Here is a 22266-nt window from a genome sequence, read left to right as displayed (position 1 = left end):
GACAGATGTAAAACGTAATGAGAAGTTCAAATGTGTCACATTTTGGGAGTAGCCTACCGTTTGTGAGTGGAAGCTAGCTAATGCCTTTATTAGTGGAGGACGAAAGTTTGAAACCACAACGAACTTACTCTGCCTAACTGAAGGAGGACGTTTCTCCATGGACATCTAGCAAGAAAGCAGGAGAGAAGATGACAGAACTAGAACTGGCCGTCTGCTTAGCTTTCAATCAAGGTAAGAACATTTCCCTGCAGTGCAAGGCAGGTTAATGTTATTCAGTTGTGGTGATTAATTGCCTTTAAATTGAGTGAACCATCTATCTATTCAAAATAATCTAAACGTTTCCCCTATCTGGAAATACGTTAGTTTGGTGCCACCGATTCATATGAGCAGTCGTGCAATGTGTGTGTGATCCAAGTGAAACCATACGAGGCTAGAAACAACCATATTTTTCAAACGATTGATTCCTGCAACTAATACATGCAAACAGCATAGGCAGACTGCCTAATCCTAGTTTTTGAAACGATTGAAGATGGTATGAACATAGTTTATCCCTTTGCATGCGTTTGCAAACATGCTCTGGGTAGACTTCAAAACGTTTTTTTATTATTTGATCTGCCATCACTAAGCCTAGTTAAATTAGGCTATAGGCCTATGCATTAATAACCTTGCCTATGATGGACTGAGAAATTTGCTGTCGACGTTAGGCATGAAACGGTAGGCTCAAATTATTTATTTAAAAGACGTAATTTATGAAGTTGTTGTTGGCTTTGCCACGCGTTCGCATCCAGTTTGACGTGTCCGGATTTTCCGATAATGACAGCAATCTCGTGATGGCAATATTGACTTTTAATTTCTGCGCGTGTAAACTAGTCTAGGCTACAGTGCCTGAAGTTAGCTGTGACAGACTAGCCTACTGGTTTTCATAGTTTTAGCCACAAAGCCTGTCTACCCTAGGTCAACTGAATTGTTTAGTTATCACCTTGTCATTTCGCGTTTTTCCAGCCTTATCTCCGTGCGCCCCATGTCATTCAAGACGTCATTCAAAACATATTTCGGGATAGCCATCTCACTATGAGAAAACGTATGACGACAGTGCTAAGAGATTAACACATTGGCATGCTTGGTAAACTTGTCTTGCACATAATATTGAGCTGATTTTTTTTGTGAAAATGGCCTGTAGCATTGTGCTGATAGATGAAAAAAGTCGCCTATTTAAAGGCACAGTTTGAATTTTAATCCTAGCTCTCCATTTAGTGTGTGCACTTGAACAAATGATGTAGCTTATAAAAGTAGGGCCAGACATTTTTTTTTAGGAGGAAAGGTGATGGACATATTACTTTGGAAGGATAGGGAGTGGTGCAATTTGATTTTCTTTGGAACTTAAATATCATCAAGCAACCTCTTCAAACAGCATCAATAGGCCTATTCACTATTATATTGTACAGGACTAGAGCTAGAGGACTAAGGGGGTAGGCTATATGTTATCAAGTAGGTCTATATTAAAACATGTAGTCAACATTATAACTTTATGTTGGTTTAAGTGAAAACAAAGCATGTCATGAACTAGGAAAATCCATGGTTCTACATCATTGTTGGCAAAATGATCATGATAGCTGCCCTACATATTTCAGCCATATCTGGTTTAGTCTTGAGTAGGCCTAGGCTACTTTGCTATAAATTAGTCGTAGACTTATTACAATATAGTCTATGTATATCTATATATATCGAGGGCTGAGAACCACAGGGGCGTAAGTGACATTTCACCAACTTTACAATAGAGCCAAAACAAATCTAACTGCTTATGTTCACAGTTAAAGACCTTTGGTTTTTGTTTTTGTCAATCATTTAATATTTATAAATATTTTACTTCAATAATTGTGTCAGCTAAAAAGAGCTCATCAAGAGCTTTCAGGTGATATATATAACTCAATTTTGACCAAAATGTCACTTACGCAACTGCCCCTTTGGTTCTCAGCCCTCGATATATGTTATAATGTTTATATGTATCACAGTTTATAAACAGTTCTCATAAAAGTCATCTGATGTTATCATTTAAGGGGTCATTTTTGAAAACTTTCTCCTGAGGGTGCTGGGTATATTTTCCTCTTTTTTGTCCTTTGCCAATCACACCCCTGAAATATGGTGTGAATCAATCTCATCGAGTGCTGTCATTAAGAAAAAGAACAAGGAAACTTGATATGACAGAGCAGCAAACACTCATTTTCTATGCCCCATTCAGTTAACCTAATGATAGTTGCTGGTTCAGTATTCGGCTAAGGTTGTATCAAATTTCCTGGTTCTTTATCCTACAGTGACCTCAAACAACAGGGCTTTGAATTTGTTCACACACAATTTCAATACTGGAAAACTGGTCTTGAAAGTCCTTAAAAAGTGCTTGAATTTGGCCATGACAATGGTGTACAAAACCTGTGCATGTAAATTTAACGGTCTATCGTAGCAATAACAGCAACATTTTCTTTTATTTGGACTTCGAAAAGACTTTTTATGAGGAACATTTAAAACCCTTGAACTAATAAAGTAAATTAAGTGAGAGGAAGTGTGCGGACCTTTTACTCTTTTTTTGAACATTTAAAACCCTACAATTTATCTTCGTGGCAGAAGGCGTACTTTAGAAATTTCACAGACAAAATTGTTTTTGCTACCCTTAGTCAGAGACAGAGCTCTGGTCTAGGGTGTGGCTTAGGGACTCTATAGTGCCACCTAGCAGATTGTGTTGTGGTTGACGTGTACATTCACGAAAATGAAGCAAATTTGGTGGTTTTACGTGTTATTGGTGTCGCTACTGAAAGATAGAGCTCTGGCCTAGGGTGTGGCTTAAGGACTAAGCGCCACCTAGTTTGTTGTCTGTTGTGGTTGACGTGTACATTCATGAAAATGAACCAAATTTATTGGACTTCTTTCGTATTGCTATCGCTAGTCAGAAAAGGAGCTCAGGCCTAGGGTGTGGCTTAGGGACTCTATAGCGCCACCTAGCGTGTTGTCTGTTGTGGTTGACACATATATTCACGAAAATTAGTCACATTTGGTGGGCATGTGTGTTATTGCTACAGCTAGTCAGGGACAGAGCTCTGGCCTAGGGTTTGGCATAGGGACTCTATAGTGCCACCTAGCACGTTGTCTTTTATGGTTGACACATACATTGACACAATTAGGTAGGCTTGTGTGTTATTGCTACCGCTAGTCAGGGACAGAGCTCTGGCCTAGGGTGTCGCTTAGGTACTCTATAGTGCCACCTAGCATGTTGTCTTTTGTGGTTGACACATATATTCACAAAAATGAACCAAATTTAGTGGGCATGTATGTTGCTCATGCACAGGCACACCAACCCACACATGCTGCTTTGTTAGATTCCGAAATGTCACAGGTCTCCGCACCGCAGGTGCTCGGGCCCGCCATCGCCGCTTGCGGCTATATTTATTATTATTCTTTCATCGTCTTACCCTGTGCGCCCTTTTTTCACCAACTTAGCATGCTCCAAAACTCTTGTATTTTGGCAGCTACATGTGGAGTTTATGTGGCTACTCAGTGACAGAGCTCTGGCCTAGGGTGTGGCTCAGGGACTCTATAGCGCCACCTATCGCGCTGTCTGCTGTGGTTGACACATGCATTCACGAAAATGGCCCAGATTTGGTGGGCATGTGTGTTCTATTAATCTGAACAACTTTTACATTTACACTCTATAGTAAATATTAGAAGAATTTGAGTTATGATTATGATTATGATTTTTGCACATCATGTATTTTGAAACACTTCTCCTAGACAGTTTATCGAAATCATGTCATTTCAGAAGTAAAATGATCTTGAGGGGTTGCCCAAGAGAAATTGCGAACAGATTTTTGAATTTCAAAAGTATATTGAAATGGCGAAGGTTTGAATTATGGCGACAGGAAGTTGGTGTAATAAGCAGAAAAAAGGTTATAAATTGGATGTAATTTGGCAGCTACATGTGGAATTGCTTTTGCTAGTCAGGGACAGAGCTCTGGCCTAAGGTGTGGCTTCGGGACTCTACAGCGCCACCTAGTAGCACGTTATCCGTTGTGGTTGACACAAACATTCACGAAAATGAACCAAATTTGTTGGGCTTGTGTGTTATTGCTATGGCTTGTCAGAGGCAGAGCTTTGGCCTAGGGTGTGGCGTAGGGACTCTATAGCGCCACCTAGCACATTGTCTGTTGTGGTTGACACATACATTCACGAAAAATGAACCAAATTTGGTGGGCTTGTGTGTTATTGCTATCGCAAGTCAGAGACAGAGCTCTGGCCTAGGGTGTGGCTTAGGGACTCTATAGCGCCACCTAGTGTGTTACCTGTTGTGGTTGACATATACATTCACGAAAATGAATCAAATTTGGTGAGCTTGTGTGTAATTACTGCCGCAAGTCAGAAACAGAGCTCTAACCTAGGGTGTGGCTTAGGGACTCTATAGCGCCACCTAGCGCAGTATCTGTTGTGGTTGATACATTCACGAATAATGAACCCGATTGGTGGGCATGTGTGTTATTGCTACTGCTAGTCAGGCATAGAGCTCTGGCCTAGGGTGTGGCTTAGGGACTCTATAGCACCACCTAGCACATTGTCTATTATGGTTGACACATTCACGAAAATTAATCACATTTGGTGGGCATGTGTGTTATTGTTACAGCTAGTCAGGGATAGAGCTCTGGCCTAGGGTGTGGCTTAGGGACTGTATAGCGCCACCTAGTGCATTGTCTGTTGTGGTTGACACAGACATTCACAAAAATGAACCAAATTTGGTGGGCTTGTGCGTTATTGCTATCGATAGTCAGAGATAGAGCTCTGGCCTAGGGTGTGGCTTAGGGACTCTATAGCGCCACCTAGCGTGTTGTCTGTTGTGGTTGACACATACATTCAAGAAAATTGACCAAATTTGGTGGGCATGTGTGTTGCTCATGCACATGCCCACCAATACGCACAAGTTGCTTTGTTAGATTCAGAAATGTCACAGGTCTCCGCACCGCAGGTGCTCGGGCCCGCCATCGCCGCTTGCGGCTATATTTATTATTATTATAGTATAATTATCTTACCAGTAACATTTTTCACCAACTTGGCATGCTCTAAAACTCTTGCAATTTAGCTGGCATATGTAGAATTGCATTTGATACTCAGACACAGAGCTGTGGCCTAGGGTGTGGCTCAGGGACTCTACAGCGCCACCTAGCGCGCCGTCTACTGTGGTTGACACATACATTCACGGAAATGAACCAAATTTGGTGGACATGTGTGTTGTATTATTCTGAACAAGTTTTACATTCAAACTATATAGTGAATCTTAGAAGAATTTGAATTATGTGAGATTTTCTGATTTTTGCACATCATGTATTTTGAAATACTTCTCCTAGACGGTTTATCGAAATCATGTCATTTAAGCACTAAAATGATCTTGAGGGGTTGCCCGAGAGGAATTGCGACCAGATTTTTGAATTTCAAAAGTATATTGAAATGGCGAAGGTTTGAAACTAGGTGTCTTATAAAAGAAACAAAAAGTTGGTGTTATAGGCAGAAAACAGTGACTAATTTGGATGAAATTTGATGGCGTATTAGTTAGTGTGTTTGTAGTGACAGTCATATACAAAGTTTTGAATTTGGTGTTGTTTGTGTTTTTTAAAAGCGCATTAATGATTGTGGTGGACACAGTTTTAGCTAAAATATTTTGAAGCGAGTTGATGAATAATTATAATCATATCAACCTATGCTGCCATTTTGATTTCAACCATGTTAACAGAAAGTGAGATATTTAGGTTTATTAGGTTTTTATAGGTCTGTGTGCCTAGCCGCGCACGGTCTGGCTCCCTCACTGTTTCCCTCCCCCCACAGTTCTTTCCACCCCTCCCCTCTCTCCCAGCTGGATGTCTCTCTAACCTCCCCCGCTTTCCACATAGAGACTCAGACACAGACACAGACACACACACACAGACACACACACAGACACACACACAGACACACACACACACACACACACACACACACACACACACACACACACACACACAGACAGGTTTGAACCTAGGTGTCTTATAAAAGGAACAATAAGTTGGTGTTATAGGCAGAAAGCAGTGACTAATTTGGATGAAATTTAATGGAGTATTAGATAGTGTGGTTGTAGTGACAGTCACATTCAAGTTTTGATGTTGTTTGGTGTGGTTGTGATTTTGTCACTTATAATAGCATATTAATGATTGTGGTTGACACATAGTTTTACCTAAAGTATTATGAGATGAGTTTACAAATACTAATAGTCATATTAACCTATGCTGCAATTTTGACTTTAAACACATTAACAGAAAGTGAGTTATTTAGGGTTATTTGTTTGATGCCCTAGGGAATGAAACTCAATTGTCTGTAAAAGTCTCTCACTCATTTGACATTCTGTGGTCGAGAGCACTGTCCCCGCCCACTACACCATGTGATTTGTTAGTCAGTGCAGATCCAGGCGACCCCATAGAAGTCTCAGTCAATGTAGCTCTATACTGAGTGTTTTCGTGGATTTATATCGTGGAAACAGTGCAATCATTTTGACTTTTTGTCTACGGAGTTATTCTTGAAAGTAAGGTAACAGTTTTGTTGAAACGCAACTTTGCAAGCTATTTGATGCGGTTCAATAAGTTGGCTAAAGCGCTCGTTTCCTCCATCTAGCTAACTCCAAGTGATGCACGTTAGTGATATGGTGTTTACTAGCTAGTTTATCTCAGCTTACAAATAGAGCCTTGACAGCCTAGGTGACAGCGTAACTGGGCCTACTGAAACATAATCCAAACTTTTGACAGTTGTAAAATGTAACGTAAAGTTCAAATGTGTCACTGTTTGGGAGTAGCCTGCCGTTTGGGAGCTAACGTTATAGCAAGGCAGGTTTTTGTCACGTTCGGTAATTAACAAGTCCCAGTGCGATAACGAACGTCAAATAGCCTACTGTAGTTGGTCTTGTTTGAAAAGGTCTAGCGGAAAACACAACAGGCACCTAGGGCTAGCCGTAGTAAATTCGACCTGGTTTTAAATCTTGGCCTAAGCTAGCTAGCTAGCTAGCTAACTCCAATTGATGCACGTTAGCGATATGGTGTTTACTAGTTTATTTTAGCTTACAAATAGAGCATTGATAGCCTAGGTGTCAGTTTAACTCCTGAAACATAAACTTTTGACAGATGTAAAACGTAATGAGAAGTTCAAATGTGTCACATTTTGGGAGTAGCCTACCGTTTGTGAGTGGAAGCTAGCTAATGCCTTTATTAGTGGAGGACGTAAGTTTGAAACCACAACGAACTTACTCTGCCTAACTGAAGGAGGACGTTTCTCCATGGACATCTAGAAAGCAGGAGAGAAGATGACAGAACTAGAACTGGCCGTCTGCTTAGCTTTCAATCAAGGTAAGAACATTTCCCTGCAGTGCAAGGCAGGTTAATGTTATTCAGTTGTGGTGATTAATTGCCTTTAAATTGAGTGAACCATCTATCTATTCAAAATAATCTAAACGTTTCCCCTATCTGGAAATACGTTAGTTTGGTGCCACCGATTCATATGAGCAGTCGTGCAATGTGTGTGTGATCCAAGTGAAACCATACGAGGCTAGAAACAACCATATTTTTCAAACGATTGATTCCTGCAACTAATACATGCAAACAGCATAGGCAGACTGCCTAATCCTAGTTTTTGAAACGATTGAAGATGGTATGAACATAGTTTATCCCTTTGCATGCGTTTGCAAACATGCTCTGGGTAGACTTCAAAACGTTTTTTTATTATTTGATCTGCCATCACTAAGCCTAGTTAAATTAGGCTATAGGCCTATGCATTAATAACCTTGCCTATGATGGACTGAGAAATTTGCTGTCGACGTTAGGCATGAAACGGTAGGCTCAAATTATTTATTTAAAAGACGTAATTTATGAAGTTGTTGTTGGCTTTGCCACGCGTTCGCACCCAGTTTGACGTGACCGGATTTTCCGATAATGACAGCAATCTCGTGATGGCAATATTGACTTTTAATTTCTGCGCGTGTAAACTAGTCTAGGCTACAGTGCCTGAAGTTAGCTGTGACAGACTAGCCTACTGGTTTTCATAGTTTTAGCCACAAAGCCTGTCTACCCTAGGTCAACTGAATTGTTTAGTTATCACCTTGTCATTTCGCGTTTTTCCAGCCTTATCTCCGTGCGCCCCATGTCATTCAAGACGTCATTCAAAACATATTTCGGGATAGCCATCTCACTATGAGAAAACGTATGACGACAGTGGTAAGAGATTAACACATTGGCATGCTTGGTAAACTTGTCTTGCACATAATATTGAGCTGATTTTTTTTAGTGAAAATGGCCTGTAGCATTGTGCTGATAGATGAAAAAAGTCGCCTATTTAAAGGCACAGTTTGAATTTTAATCCTAGCTCTCCATTTAGTGTGTGCACTTGAACAAATGATGTAGCTTATAACAGTAGGGCCAGACATTTGTTTTTAGGAGGAAAGGTGATGGACATATTACTTTGGAAGGATAGGGAGTGGTGCAATTTGATTTTCTTTGGAACTTAAATATCATCAAGCAACCTCTTCAAACAGCATCAATATATCAATAGGCCTATTCACTATTATATTGTACAGGACTAGAGCTAGAGGACTAAGGGGGTAGGCTATATGTTATCAAGTAGGTCTATATTAAAACATGTAGTCAACATTATAACTTTATGTTGGTTTAAGTGAAAACAAAGCATGTCATGAACTAGGAAAATCCATGGTTCTACATCATTGTTGGCAAAATGATCATGATAGCTGCCCTACATATTTCAGCCATATCTGGTTTAGTCTTGAGTAGGCCTAGGCTACTTTGCTATAAATTAGTCGTAGACTTATTACAATATAGTCTATGTATATCTATATATATCGAGGGCTGAGAACCACAGGGGCGTAAGTGACATTTCACCAACTTTACAATAGAGCCAAAACAAATCTAACTGCTTATGTTCACAGTTAAAGACCTTTGGTTTTTGTTTTTGTCAATCATTTAATATTTATAAATATTTTACTTCTATAATTGTGTCAGCTAAAAAGAGCTCATCAAGAGCTTTCAGGTGATATATATAACTCAATTTTGACCAAAATGTCACTTACGCAACTGCCCCTTTGGTTCTCAGCCCTCGATATATGTTATAATGTTTATATGTATCACAGTTTATAAACAGTTCTCATAAAAGTCATCTGATGTTATCATTTAAGGGGTCATTTTTGAAAACTTTCTCCTGAGGGTGCTGGGTATATTTTCCTCTTTTTTGTCCTTTGCCAATCACACCCCTGAAATATGGTGTGAATCAATCTCATCGAGTGCTGTCATTAAGAAAAAGAACAAGGAAACTTGATATGACAGAGCAGCAAACACTCATTTTCTATGCCCCATTCAGTTAACCTAATGATAGTTGCTGGTTCAGTATTCGGCTAAGGTTGTATCAAATTTCCTGGTTCTTTATCCTACAGTGACCTCAAACAACAGGGCTTTGAATTTGTTCACACACAATTTCAATACTGGAAAACTGGTCTTGAAAGTCCTTAAAAAGTGCTTGAATTTGGCCATGACAATGGTGTACAAAACCTGTGCATGTAAATTTAACGGTCTATCGTAGCAATAACAGCAACATTTTCTTTTATTTGGACTTCGAAAAGACTTTTTATGAGGAACATTTAAAACCCTTGAACTAATAAAGTAAATCAAGTGAGAGGAAGTGTGCGGACCTTTTACTCTTTTTTTGAACATTTAAAACCCTACAATTTATCTTCGTGGCAGAAGGCGTACTTTAGAAATTTCACAGACAAAATTGTTTTTGCTACCCCTAGTCAGAGACAGAGCTCTGGTCTAGGGTGTGGCTTAGGGACTCTATAGTGCCACCTAGCAGATTGTGTTGTGGTTGACGTGTACATTCACGAAAATGAAGCAAATTTGGTGGTTTTACGTGTTATTGGTGTCGCCACTGAAAGATAGAGCTCTGGCCTAGGGTGTGGCTTAAGGACTAAGCGCCACCTAGTTTGTTGTCTGTTGTGGTTGACGTGTACATTCATGAAATGAACCAAATCAGGGTTTCCCCCAGAAAATTTGTTAGTTAAGGTGGTGTCTGTCCAGGGGAAGGGGGCGTCGCCGTAGCGTCCCCGCCACATCGCCGCCACTGCCCTCGATGGGGGGGGGTCGAGACCGTTGGTTGAACTGCAGCCGAGACCGAGTGACAACGGCCGAGTCTTTTAGGAAGCAAGTCTGAGTCGAGACTGAGTCTTAAAGGAGTCAAGGCCGCATCAAGACCAACCAAAGAAAGAGGTTTTCATAATTTACATCACCAAGGATCATATAACAGTTAAATTCCCAAAGGGTAGAGATTGTTGGCTACAGGAGCAGTCTAGCACACACTTGTCTAAATAACTTCTTTTCTGATTTACTTTAAGACAAGGAGGCCAGCTGAAGTAAAAAATTAGTAGGCTGTCAGCATTTCATTAATGTTGAAAATGTTGAACTTTGACACTAATGACAGCAATATACCTGGATTTCACATTCATTGTATCAGATTTAATTGAATCAGCAACCAATTAAACATCATTAACACAATTTAGACAATATTATACCTTAAAAGTTTACAACTCCAATGCAAGGCCTTTTGTATCTTTCAAAACCTTTGCACTGCTCAGCTTAGCACCATAGGATATATTTTAAAGCCAGTCAATATTATAGTATTCTATTAAAACCAAGAATATTTGCAATGGTGGATATTTTAGAATATATCATGAAATAAAGATGAAACTGTATGAAAATGTAACATTGCGACTGTATGGTATAGTTAATGAATTGTGATTTAGTAGGCTAAAGCTGCAATTCTTTGATTGAAGCTGTAGGCCTTTATTGTGCGTGCCTGTTGCTCATATAGCCTAAGAGAGCCGGAACGTTTTTAATGCTTTTTAAAATATAATTAGCGAGATCGTACCGCATTGAACACTAATATTTTGTCACTAGCAACCAGATCTGTGATCTGTCAAATACAGTTGCATGTTCAGCTCTGAACAAAAACATCCAGGAATTATTTCTACAAAACGGAAACATGCGTCCCGCCCGGTCGGGATGAATGAAACTGGCATGGGAGACAAGAGGCTATAGTTTAAAGTTTAAACTAGCCTGTGTAAACCTCAGACAATTTACAACACGTGAATGAATAGCCGTCACAAGTTGTTGTTAGCTGTAGGCTAGATGGCACAAGTATTTGTCACAACAAATTACAAGATGCAGTGGGCTATGCATTCACAGTAGACGAGTGATTAAAAAAAGAAAAGATAAAGCGCTCAAAAGTGTTATGCCGCTCATCCCACACATTTGGTAGATTCAACGGAGAACCATTCCTGTGAGAGTCGTCAAATCTAGCTAGGTTTAGGCTATTTGTGTTCGCAGTCACTCTGAGATATGCGTGGCAGTGGCACCTGACCTGATATCAAATACTCATGCTGAATGAGCGCGTCGCCTGTGCGCATAGGCCAACTCGATTTTGAAAAAGTTTCTTTTTTTATGCGTTCTACAGAGAAGGGAGACTAGCGGCTACGGTTTGGAATGACATGGAGAAAACATGACAGAGTAATACGGCGAATATCACTATACATAATATATTTATTTATTTATTTATTTATTAATTTATTTATTGAAGACGCTAGTTAAGGCGGCAGCCCTGTGTTGTTAAGGCGGCCGCCTTAGCAGGAAAGCGCTGCGGGAAACCCTGCAAATTTATTGGACTTCTTTCGTATTGCTATCGCTAGTCAGAAAAGGAGCTCAGGCCTAGGGTGTGGCTTAGGGACTCTATAGCGCCACCTAGCGTGTTGTCTGTTGTGGTTGACACATATATTCACGAAAATTAGTCACATTTGGTGGGCATGTGTGTTATTGCTACAGCTAGTCAGGGACAGAGCTCTGGCCTAGGGTTTGGCATAGGGACTCTATAGTGCCACCTAGCACGTTGTCTTTTATGGTTGACACATACATTGACACAATTAGGTAGGCTTGTGTGTTATTGCTACCGCTAGTCAGGGACAGAGCTCTGGCCTAGGGTGTCGCTTAGGTACTCTATAGTGCCACCTAGCATGTTGTCTTTTGTGGTTGACACATATATTCACAAAAATGAACCAAATTTAGTGGACATGTATGTTGCTCATGCACAGGCACACCAACCCACACATGTTGCTTTGTTAGATTCCGAAATGTCACAGGTCTCCGCACCCAAGTGCTCGGGCCCGCCATCGCCGCTTGCGGCTATATTTACACTTTGTCTTGGCTTTCTGCACATCTCCATAGGTTTAACATGGCGAGTCGCCGTGACGTTGGAATGTAATTGTGCCCCCCCCCATTTTAAACCCAAGCTGCTATAGTTAGCATGGCATAAGTACAACAGACAGGGAATGTGGTTGTGAATATGCATGTGATGGCAGCAGCACAATTACTTCCACCTAATGCCTCATTTAATGGCATGAAACCAACAATTTTTCTAACTGTTTAATTATGCAGAGACTGCCTGCAGATGTACTCAAAATCTACGTCAAATATGGCTATAACTGATTTAATTTGAATGATTAAAAGGAAAACACACTTATTAAATGGTTTAACAAATGGGAGTGTTATGAAATGCAAATGCTACATAAATATGCGGCGCTGACATATGGATAATGACCGCGGCTTGCGAGCAAATAGTTCATTTGGAGTCAGAAGAGCTAGTTCCATTGCCTTTCATTTCCCTTTCTGCATTCTTAACCAATCAGACCAGGCATTCTATATGGATTATTTGTCAACCATCATTGTGTTGCTTTCTATACGATTTCGCCTTCATTTTCGCATCAGTTAGTCTGCACAATGCTCTATTATCAATTCAGTCTATCAAGAGAAGGCAATGGGTATTAATATGCCCACACATATTATTGAGTGATAATCAGTAGCACGTATCTAAACCTTTGGACAAGTCCGCAGAGCCAACAAAACAAACAAAAAAATTAAAAATAAAAACGCCAACTTTACCATGCTTTAAACTGAGAGACCAGTATGACTTCAGGAAAGGAAATGCTAAAACTGACCTTTTAACGTCATTAAGAAAGCCACATGCAGCAAGGATTCATATCATGTTACAGTGTGAATCATTATTCGTTATGACGCGTCTGACATGTTTGCAGGTGGTTTCAGTGGTTGCCTTCATCTCCTGCTTGTAAACAGATGATCAGGCCTCATTAATGTCCAGCCCTCATTACTCATCCTCACAGCGGACCAGGCCCGACAGAGCCAAAGACAGATGGACGGACGAACGGACAGACGCCTCCCAAGCTCTCGGCCACGCGGAAAAGCACCATGAGGTGCCCGCAGCCATCTTGTCGACCAGAAAAGACTCCAGTGAGGCGAGACCCTTAGATTTCAGCTCAGTGGACGACTGACATACTCGTTAGCCCGGCACGATGGAAAAGGAAGGACGCTCCACCGGCCAGTGCACACTGACCACTGATCTTATAGATCAGTGACACTGACTAGCACACTGAGCCTTCGTACGCCAGCGGTCAGTATGACTGGAGCTCAGGACGGAATGCAGCTCAAACGTGATGTTACACTCACAACAGGATTACTATGCAAAATAACACAAATATCAAGCAATCTACATTATTATACTATATTCATTATTAATACATTATATTATTATTACATTATATGACTTATTATTACATTATACTCATTATTAAGTTCCCTTCAAACCTTTAATCAAAGTTTCCAATATTTCTAGATTTTTCTCAGAGTAGAGCAGTCAGGATGTACTGTAGGCCTCAGAACACATGGAGACCCAACAAGGAGTAGCCAGGTGCTGGTCTGTGAGGTCGGCGAGATTGGTTAAAGCCATCTTCTCAGCATGTTTCGTTGTTGTTGCTTGCCCACCCATATGCAAGGAGATTGGGCAATCCGGCGTGTTTTCACGAGTGCCTGCACCCCCCGTGTGCACAGTCACTCACACACACACACACACACACACACACACAAACACACACACACACAGACAGACAGACACGGCCGAGCAGAATGAGAATCCCCGTGGCCCTGTTTATCTGCGCCGTGTGCGTTCCCAAGGAGGAAAGTGGAGCGTGAAGCACCAGACGGGAGAGAGAGAGGGAGAGATGGAGAGAGGGAGAGAGAGAGACAGGGAGAGAGGGGGTGTGTATGAGAGGAGCTGCCGAGACAAAGAAAAAGAGAGAACAGAGACAGAGAAAGAGAGAAAGAAAGAGACAGAGAGAGGGAGAGTGCACACATGAGAGAGCACCTCTACCTAGTATTTTCTGAATGGGTTCTAAAAATAAGAGAGTAGACAAACTGTCTGTAAAAGCTGTGTGTGTGTGTGTGTATGTATGTGTATGTGTGTGTGTGTTGGCGTGTCTGTGTTTGTGTGTCCTCTTGGTGAATCCTGCTTGATGCCTCTACAGCTGGAGTAATCTGAGAACACAAAAGTCTGATTGATTTTCATAGCGCGCCTCGTCTCGCACATTCAATTAAAATGGAGGGGGTGGGCTGAGGGGGAGGATGGAGGCGAGCTGTGATTTGATATTGACTCATTTGTCCCGATCCCCCCATCCTGTGATATCTTAATGCTGGAGTTAAGCCCTGCTGTCTCCTCTTTGAAGATCTTCTAGAGGGCAGCCTGTCATGCAACTTGCAACGCATTTAACGAGGATGAGCAGCTATCTCTTCTTTTTTTGAACCCCCGCTAATTTGCTACATGTGTTTGTGAAGCGCTTTCACGATCCCCATCCCCCCCAACCCCCCACCCACCACCGCCCCTTCTTCAACGCAGACAATCCACTTTATGACGGAGACTGAAGATCTCGCGCGCAGACTGCCTGGCTGCTAATCAAGGTTGTGTGTGATTAGAGACGTCTTGTGAAAAAAATAATCTGTGAGTGCCCGGGTGAGCCTGAGGTGCAGAGGGAAGGGGGGAAAAGAGGTGAGAGAGAGAGAGAGAGAGAGAGAGAGAGGGAGGAAGGAAGATAGACAGAGTCATGACAGAGAGATGAAGAAAGACAGAAAGAACGTGTAATGCTTAATGTTACAGTTTAATGTGAAGTGGAAGTCTCCCGTTGTATCACAGTAAATATGGGGGGTGGGGGCTATTTTGAATGGAGGGGGAGCGGCATCACTACTGTGCTGACACTGTCTGTGTGTCACTCAGCAGAGGGAGTTGAAGCCTGCCGAACATTACGGAGGACCACTGCAGCAGAGAAATCAAGTCTGAGAGGAGCGTAGCAGAGAAATTTAGCACAGACGCACGCGCGCGCGCGCGCGCACACACACACACACACACACACACACACACACACACACACACACACACACACACACACACACACACACACACACACACACACACACACACACACACACACACACACACACACACACACACACACACACACACACACACACACACACACACACACACACACACACACACACACACACACACACACACACACACACACACACACACAGCCTCATTGAGAGGAAATTGCCACTTCCCCAGAACACCTGCTTTTAGAGGATGGCGCTCAAAGAACAGCACCAGCCCCTGGGTTTTAATGAGACTGATATAGGCACCCGGTCTGCACAGGCAGAAACTTCTAGATGAAACCAAAGTAATGCTCTAAGAGCACTTTGCATTCAGCCCGAATTAGAGCCCCGTCAGCATCTCCTAGCCTGGCTCCGCTGTTCTCTGAAAAGAAGCTATCGGTAAGAAACAGGTAAGAAAAAGAAAAACTGTTGTCAATCTGATATCAAGACACCTCATCTCGGGGTCCTCCAGACGCATGCATTTAAACCGCGTCCTTGAGAAAGTCTTTAAGCAGCCGGCGTCCACCAAATCAGGACTTAATGCTGATATGAGAAGCCTCTGTCGTGAATACCAATGTAGCGCAAGAAGATTAAAGAAGACTAGCTTGCGTCCTCTTATCTTTCTACAAGCTCATAGTTTGGGTGAGCACTATGTATGCCTCTATCAGTGTGTGTGTGTGTGTGTGTGTGTGTGCATTGGTGCATCCATGCGTGGGTAAGGAGCCATGTATATACCTCCACAGAGGTGTTTGGGATATGCAGGGCTGGGAGACACAGACCCCTGAGGGCTCTATGATGAAGGATCAATGGTAGGCTGTGGAGCTGAGGGCCTGCTAATGATGCGTAAAAATGCCATTGATGGAAACACTGTAGTCTGCGTACGTGGGGGTGGGGTCGGGGGTTTTGTGCATGACAGCAACGCTCGACTGACGATTTTGTTTGCTATTCCCGACAGTTATGTTTCACTTGGGGGGTGGGGGGGGAGACAATGAGGGTTAGCTGAATGAAATGGTTGTGCTGCCTGTGTTTGCTGGGCAAGGCAGTGACGGCAAACAGAGTATATTGTGCACCATTGCCATTGAATGTCTAGTGGTCATGTTTGCAGGTGAAATTTGGCGTGAGCGCTCTCTCATTTCACTTTGCATAAACACACGCGCGCACACGCGCACGCACGCGCAAGTAACAGAGCCAAACCATGACTGGCATCTGCCAGATGGTGTGTGAAAGACATACATGATTACATGAGCATCCTGACGAGGGTGAGCTGAAGGGGTGCGTGCCATGTGAAGAAAACCAAGTGATCTTGAGGTGTGATGGAGGTATGCGAGAGAAGAGATGGAACACTCTGCTTCTGAAAACCAATCAGAGTCGGCCTCCACAATGTCCCTTTTCAAGTGTTTTTCTTAGTCACAACAGCTCTCTCCTAATTAGCTGAATTCTCACACACAGACCGGCATGCTTCAATTGGACTCGTGTGGTTTGAGACAAACATGCGAGAAAAATAAGTGGCAGAGGAAAAAAAAAAGGTGTGAAGAACAGCTCGTTCGGCTCATCGGTCTCCTAGCTGCTGCAAAAAGTGTCAATCACAACGTGGATACGGCAGGGTTCTAGAATTCTGCTCTGATCCGTGGACTCGCAGTTGCCCAATAACCAGTCAGGCTGCACAACCACCTCAGCACTACTGCAAAGGTCTTGATGACCAGAGAGGTTGGTGACAGGTAAGTGTGTGTGATTGTGTGTGTGTGTGTGTGTGTGTGTGTGTGTGTGGGAGTGTGTGTGATGTAAGGGGTAAAGGGGGAGACGGAGAGGGGAAGCTGTGGGTCACCGGTTGGCCTGAGAGCACTTCCTGGGCTCCGTCACATGGGAAATTACTAGAGGAACTGCCACTTGAAGCATGAAATTGAAGCTGTCCGCCGCATCTGACTGAATCCTTCCCTAATATTCCCAATAATTAACTACTGAAAAAACCAACGCCCGCAGCGCGCTATAATAGGCTCCGGCTTTTGTCTCCAGGGCGCAGTCCAGCGGCCAAGGCGTGAGGGTCAGCCCCTGGCGTGCATTCGGACGATGAGCCAAAGCGAACTGCACTGGCCTCCGGTCATTTCCGCAGCTCTTGATGTTCATAAGACACAATAACCCCACTTTTGTCTCAAGAGGCTATTCAAAGTGGTCTGGAACGGGTATGACTAAGGGAAAAGTTTTGAAGTGTGCATGTGTGTCAAACTTTGCAGCCCCGCTTCCCCCTCCGAGACACTCTTGCGTTTGGGTGAAGATGACTGCGGCGAGGGCTGGGAGCACTCGCATGTGACAAGGAGCCTCTTCAGTCTGACTGGCGGAGGCGACCAAGGCTCCAGAAGTGGAGAGTGGGCTCCTGCGCGTGGACCATCAAGTGCTCTCTTCTCTCTTCTCTCTTCTCCGCAGCCACCGCGGGTTCTGCACGCAGCCAAATGACCCCTCATCAACCGACTAATCCGCCGAGCCCTGGCGGACTCGTGCGGCCAGAGTGACACACGGGCAGGGGTAGCATCGATAAGTCAACATTGAGGGGGCGGACTGTCCATTGCACGCGAGAAACGCCTCGATGGCCACCTTGCTGCCGGCCAAGCTCAGCTCTCGGAGAGTTTAGGGACAGTTTAGCAAAAATAGGATCATCAAGGAAGGAAGAGGGATGCCATATCCTCAGAAAATGTTTTGAATAAATCTGCCGAGATGATCGATGTTCTCCGGAATGCTTGGTCCATCATGCAGACATTCGGGACTCATTGAAGCCTCAGCGTGGTTCTGAGTTCGTTCAAACTTCTGAGGCTCTCTTTTTTTTCCTCCCTCTCGCCTCGTTTCGCTCGAAAATTTTGTAATTACCAAAAACTCCTGACAAGCCCGTCTGGAGGGCCGTCGGCTTAATCTGATTGCGCTGATCTCCTGGGTCAAACCCATTGATTCCTTTCATGGGAAATCAATCCAATCAGTTGCATTATTTAGCTGTCTGGATGGATCAGTGGCCTGAGACAGGCTTGTTTCGGAGCGGAGCCGAGGAGTGAAGGTAGAATGTTAATTGCAAACTAATCAAGCCCGGCCGGTGCACCAGGGGAAGGCCCAGCTCAGGAAGCAGATGATGAAGCCCAGGGATGCGCACCATTGATCCAGAAGGAGAAGTTTGTGGATCACTTCACTGTCGAGTGACCCCGCGAGCCTGGAGGACTGAACCAAATGCAAGGTTAACTAAAGGGAGATGAGGTGAAGGGGAACCCGGTTTCGCAACAACAACACGTCGTTGGTATTCATCTGTCGGATTGGTACGCGCTGGTTTTGAACTTGAGGTGGATGCCGAGAGGCAGTATGATACTGCCCATTCTGCCATGTTTAATCTTTCACAATAATCACAGCATGTGTGCTCAAGAGAGGCCAAATGTGCTGCAGCATTATGCTCTAAAGGCCCATCTAGTAATAATCTGATCCATTATTACCTAAATCCCACTGGGGGAGGGGGGGGGGGGGTATAGCTGACTCTAGCCCCCACTCAATAAATGGAAATATTATCAACGACTCCAGCACCTAATCTTTGAGCAGCTGGTCAGTAATGCCACAGCCCTATGTTTGACCCATCTGTCTGCAACATGATGACAGGGTGGTCAGGGGGGGCTTGCCTGTTCCGTCCACCGTCACAGGCACAGGTCAAACAGGAAGCGTGCCACCTGATACGCCCACCAACACCCTCTCTGATTAATTACAGAGCGTTGCGCATTACCATTTTTCATAATTACACCAGCGGGTGATCCGTGGGGATCGGAGTGAAATAAGCACGCGGCTCGTGTTCACACGCTGCTGTTTATTACTTTTTAATGCAACTATAATGGCTTTTGCCGGCCGCGGACATTGATCAAGACATCGGCGGCGCGGCGGGGTAGTGTTAGTGAACCGAACCTCATTTTTCACCATTACTCACCACGCGGAACACAAACGCTGCCGCAGTGCTCACACCCCCCCCCCCCCCCCCAACACACACACACACACACACACACACACACACCGTACCGTTGCAATTAAACGCCCAAGGAAGCGGGCAGTAGAAAGAGGATAGATAGGGATAGCAATTTTGCTTCAAAGAGAAGCGGCATACAGTACCAAGGACTCAACTTGTAAGCGAGCAACCAGGCGTATCAGAGATGTATTTACCATCAGAGAAGAGAGAGTTCGGAGGTGATGAATGCGCACCATTTTGTCAGAACAGCGCACGAGCGTGAAGCAGCCATCTTCCTCTCAGCTTTGCTTACAGCAGAAAGCCTCGACTAGGAGCTACAGCGCACAGTGTTTAGGAGCGCCGGCTGGATCACATGTGGCTCCAAGAGACCGGTCATTAACGACGAGACAGAAACGCACCCCGGGGTGACCTTGTACTTATTAAAGCCTTGCTCAATCCAGGTGCCCTCAACGTGACCTCTGTAAATGGACCGTACTGGGCGACGGTCTGGCCTCGCCGCGCCCTCACTCTCTCTCTCTCCGCCGGCCTGTTCGATCTCACGGCGCAGGTCAGTCCGACGGAGGCCACCGGCAAAAGCTGAAAGCAATTTTCAAAAGCAATCTTGTGGCCAAACCTGGTTTCTTGAAATAAAGGAATGGGTTTAGCTGCAACAGGCCAGCGCCCAGTGACCTTGTCCTCCACTGGGTGGAATGTGATTTGCTGTGTGTGTGTGTGTGTGTGTGTGTGTGTGTGTGTGTGTGTGTGTGTGTGTGTGTGTGTGTGTGTGTATGGATGTGAGTGCACATGTACGTGCATGTAGTTGTCTGTTTTCGGACTCAGCATAAACGATAGTTCCCCTGCATGTCCATGTACAGTATACGTGTGTGGGTATGTGTGTGTGTGTGTGTGTGTGTGCCCAGGTACACATGTCTGCTTGTGAGTGTGTTATGTCTGTGTCACAGCGAGATCAATACGATCAATGTGCTTAGAGCCAGGGAGAACTCAGTGTCACTGCACATTTAATCAGCCCCCATCCCTGAACCTGCAGCCGGACACAAATAGCCTTTTCTGCCAGGGTCGGGGAGATTGAGAGAGTTGACCCCGCCGGAGACCCACACCCTGACCCGCTCGGGGAGGAATCTGAACCCATTCCCCAAGGGCTCTGGACTCCATCTCTCCAGGGCCACGGGCCAAGGCCAACCACTCCCAGCCCAGCACACACACACAACTCTGGGGCTGGACAGACATTTCAAGACTCTAGTTCTGTCAGGTAGTAGAAAAGTAGAGACCGCACTCAGGGGCTGAGGTTTATACAAAACTGTATTCAAAGTGCCAAGAGAGCATGACAGGACATAACAAACAGAAAACGACAAACGTTCTAGGCCTAGCCCATCATCGGTGTCTCAATTAACACGTCACCAGGCGATCACGCTCAAGACTCTAGTTCTACCATCACTAGCTCCAGCTCCTGAGAGTACCAACTCAGTTCTAGAGAAGAAAATTACATCAGTCTGAGAAGAGTGGCAGCTCCTGATCTCTCTCTCTCTCTCTCTCTCTCTCTCTCTCTCTCTCTCTGCCCAAAGCGTTGGGCGTCGAGTGTGTTGACGCATAAAAGGTTGCGGAGGTGAGTCAGTGCAGTCTCAGGGTCAGCGCTAAAGAAGAGCTCCGAGCAAAATAAGTGCTGCGTGTTTGTTTATCTGCTGCGGATCCTTCTGGAGCGTGAATAAAAAGCGATGACTTCCTCTCTGGTGGGAGTAGACCAAGTGTGTTTGTTCTCGGGAAGATTCGCTCTGAAATATCTCATCTATCACAGCGGAAAAAGCAAGAAAAAGAGAGAGAGGAACAGAGAGAGAGAGAGAGAGAGAGAGAGCGAGAGAGAGGAGGAAGAGTTTCACTGCCAAGAGAGGCATGGCGAAAATCATCCAAAGCGCCTCAAGAGCACAGACGTCAACAGTGCCGGGCCAAAGGTTGATGGGCACAGCTGTTGCCATGTGAGCGCCATTTCCATCCAGAGTGGAAAGGCAAACACATTGACACCACCAATTAGTGGAGAGCACAAACACTCCACACACACACACCGCCCTGAAGCAGAGGTCAGAGCCCTGGACGACTGATGATGGCGACGCCACCCTGACCGGTCAGAGAGCCCGGCACGTGTAGCGCGTCCTGCGCGCCTGACTCAGTTGGGTGAGGGTGGGGTGGACGAGAGGTGCAGGACCACCTCAGGGCAGATGGATGAGGGGGGGGGGGGGGGGGGGGCAGGTGGAGAGTAAACTGTAGGTCATCGAGGAAACCTCATCTGAATTCATAAGGTCATCGGAGTCTGTAAAGTCTTTTTTAGACTAACAAATCAACCCTAAAATACACTATCTCTCTCTCTTTCTCTCTATGTCACACAGACTTTCTGTCTGTGTGTACAGCATTTCATCCTTTTCCAAATATGCACACAAACTCTATTTGCCTGCATGCACATAAACACACACACACACACACACACACATATATACACGAAAACACAAAGAGACAAGAGCACACACACACACACACACACACAACACACTCTTCAAGATAAATCCGCAAATATCTCTTACTGCAAGTGGCGTCTGCTTCATCGGACCCATCTGGACACTCGGGCTCCCCATCACACCTCCAGCGAGCCGGAACACACTGGCCGTTCTTGCACGCAAAGTCAGTCGTCGCGCACGTCTTCTTCGCTGCTCAGATGAAATAACAAAGGAGGAGAGAGAGAGAGAGAGAGAGAGAGGAAACAGGTGTGAATACAGGTGCAGGCACTCTATTCGAGCACTTATTTGAACATCTTCATCAAAAAGAGCGAGTGACAGTTGAAAATTGAGTACATTTATGTCGGAGTACAGTATCTTAGAGGGTGAGCAAGTGTTTACAGTACAAGAGTAAGTCAGAAAGAGAGAG

At 44.3% G+C, this 22266-nt stretch overlaps 1 protein-coding gene across 1 annotated transcript in view; it reads right to left on the bottom strand.

Annotated features, from left to right (window-relative positions):
* The window catches only part of lrp8 (low density lipoprotein receptor-related protein 8, apolipoprotein e receptor), a 160101-nt gene that overhangs the window by 72288 nt on the left and 65547 nt on the right, over nt 1–22266 (bottom strand). Inside the window, exon 3 of the mRNA XM_062556383.1 lies at nt 21927–22049. Within this exon, the coding sequence (XP_062412367.1) occupies nt 21927–22049 (123 nt within the window). The remainder of the gene's footprint in view (nt 1–21926; nt 22050–22266) is intronic.

The sequence above is a fragment of the Sardina pilchardus genome, chromosome 15 (genome assembly GCF_963854185.1).
Source record: "Sardina pilchardus chromosome 15, fSarPil1.1, whole genome shotgun sequence".
NCBI classification, from domain to species: domain Eukaryota; kingdom Metazoa; phylum Chordata; class Actinopteri; order Clupeiformes; family Clupeidae; genus Sardina; species Sardina pilchardus.
This window is presented reverse-complemented; position numbering and strand designations above follow the sequence as displayed.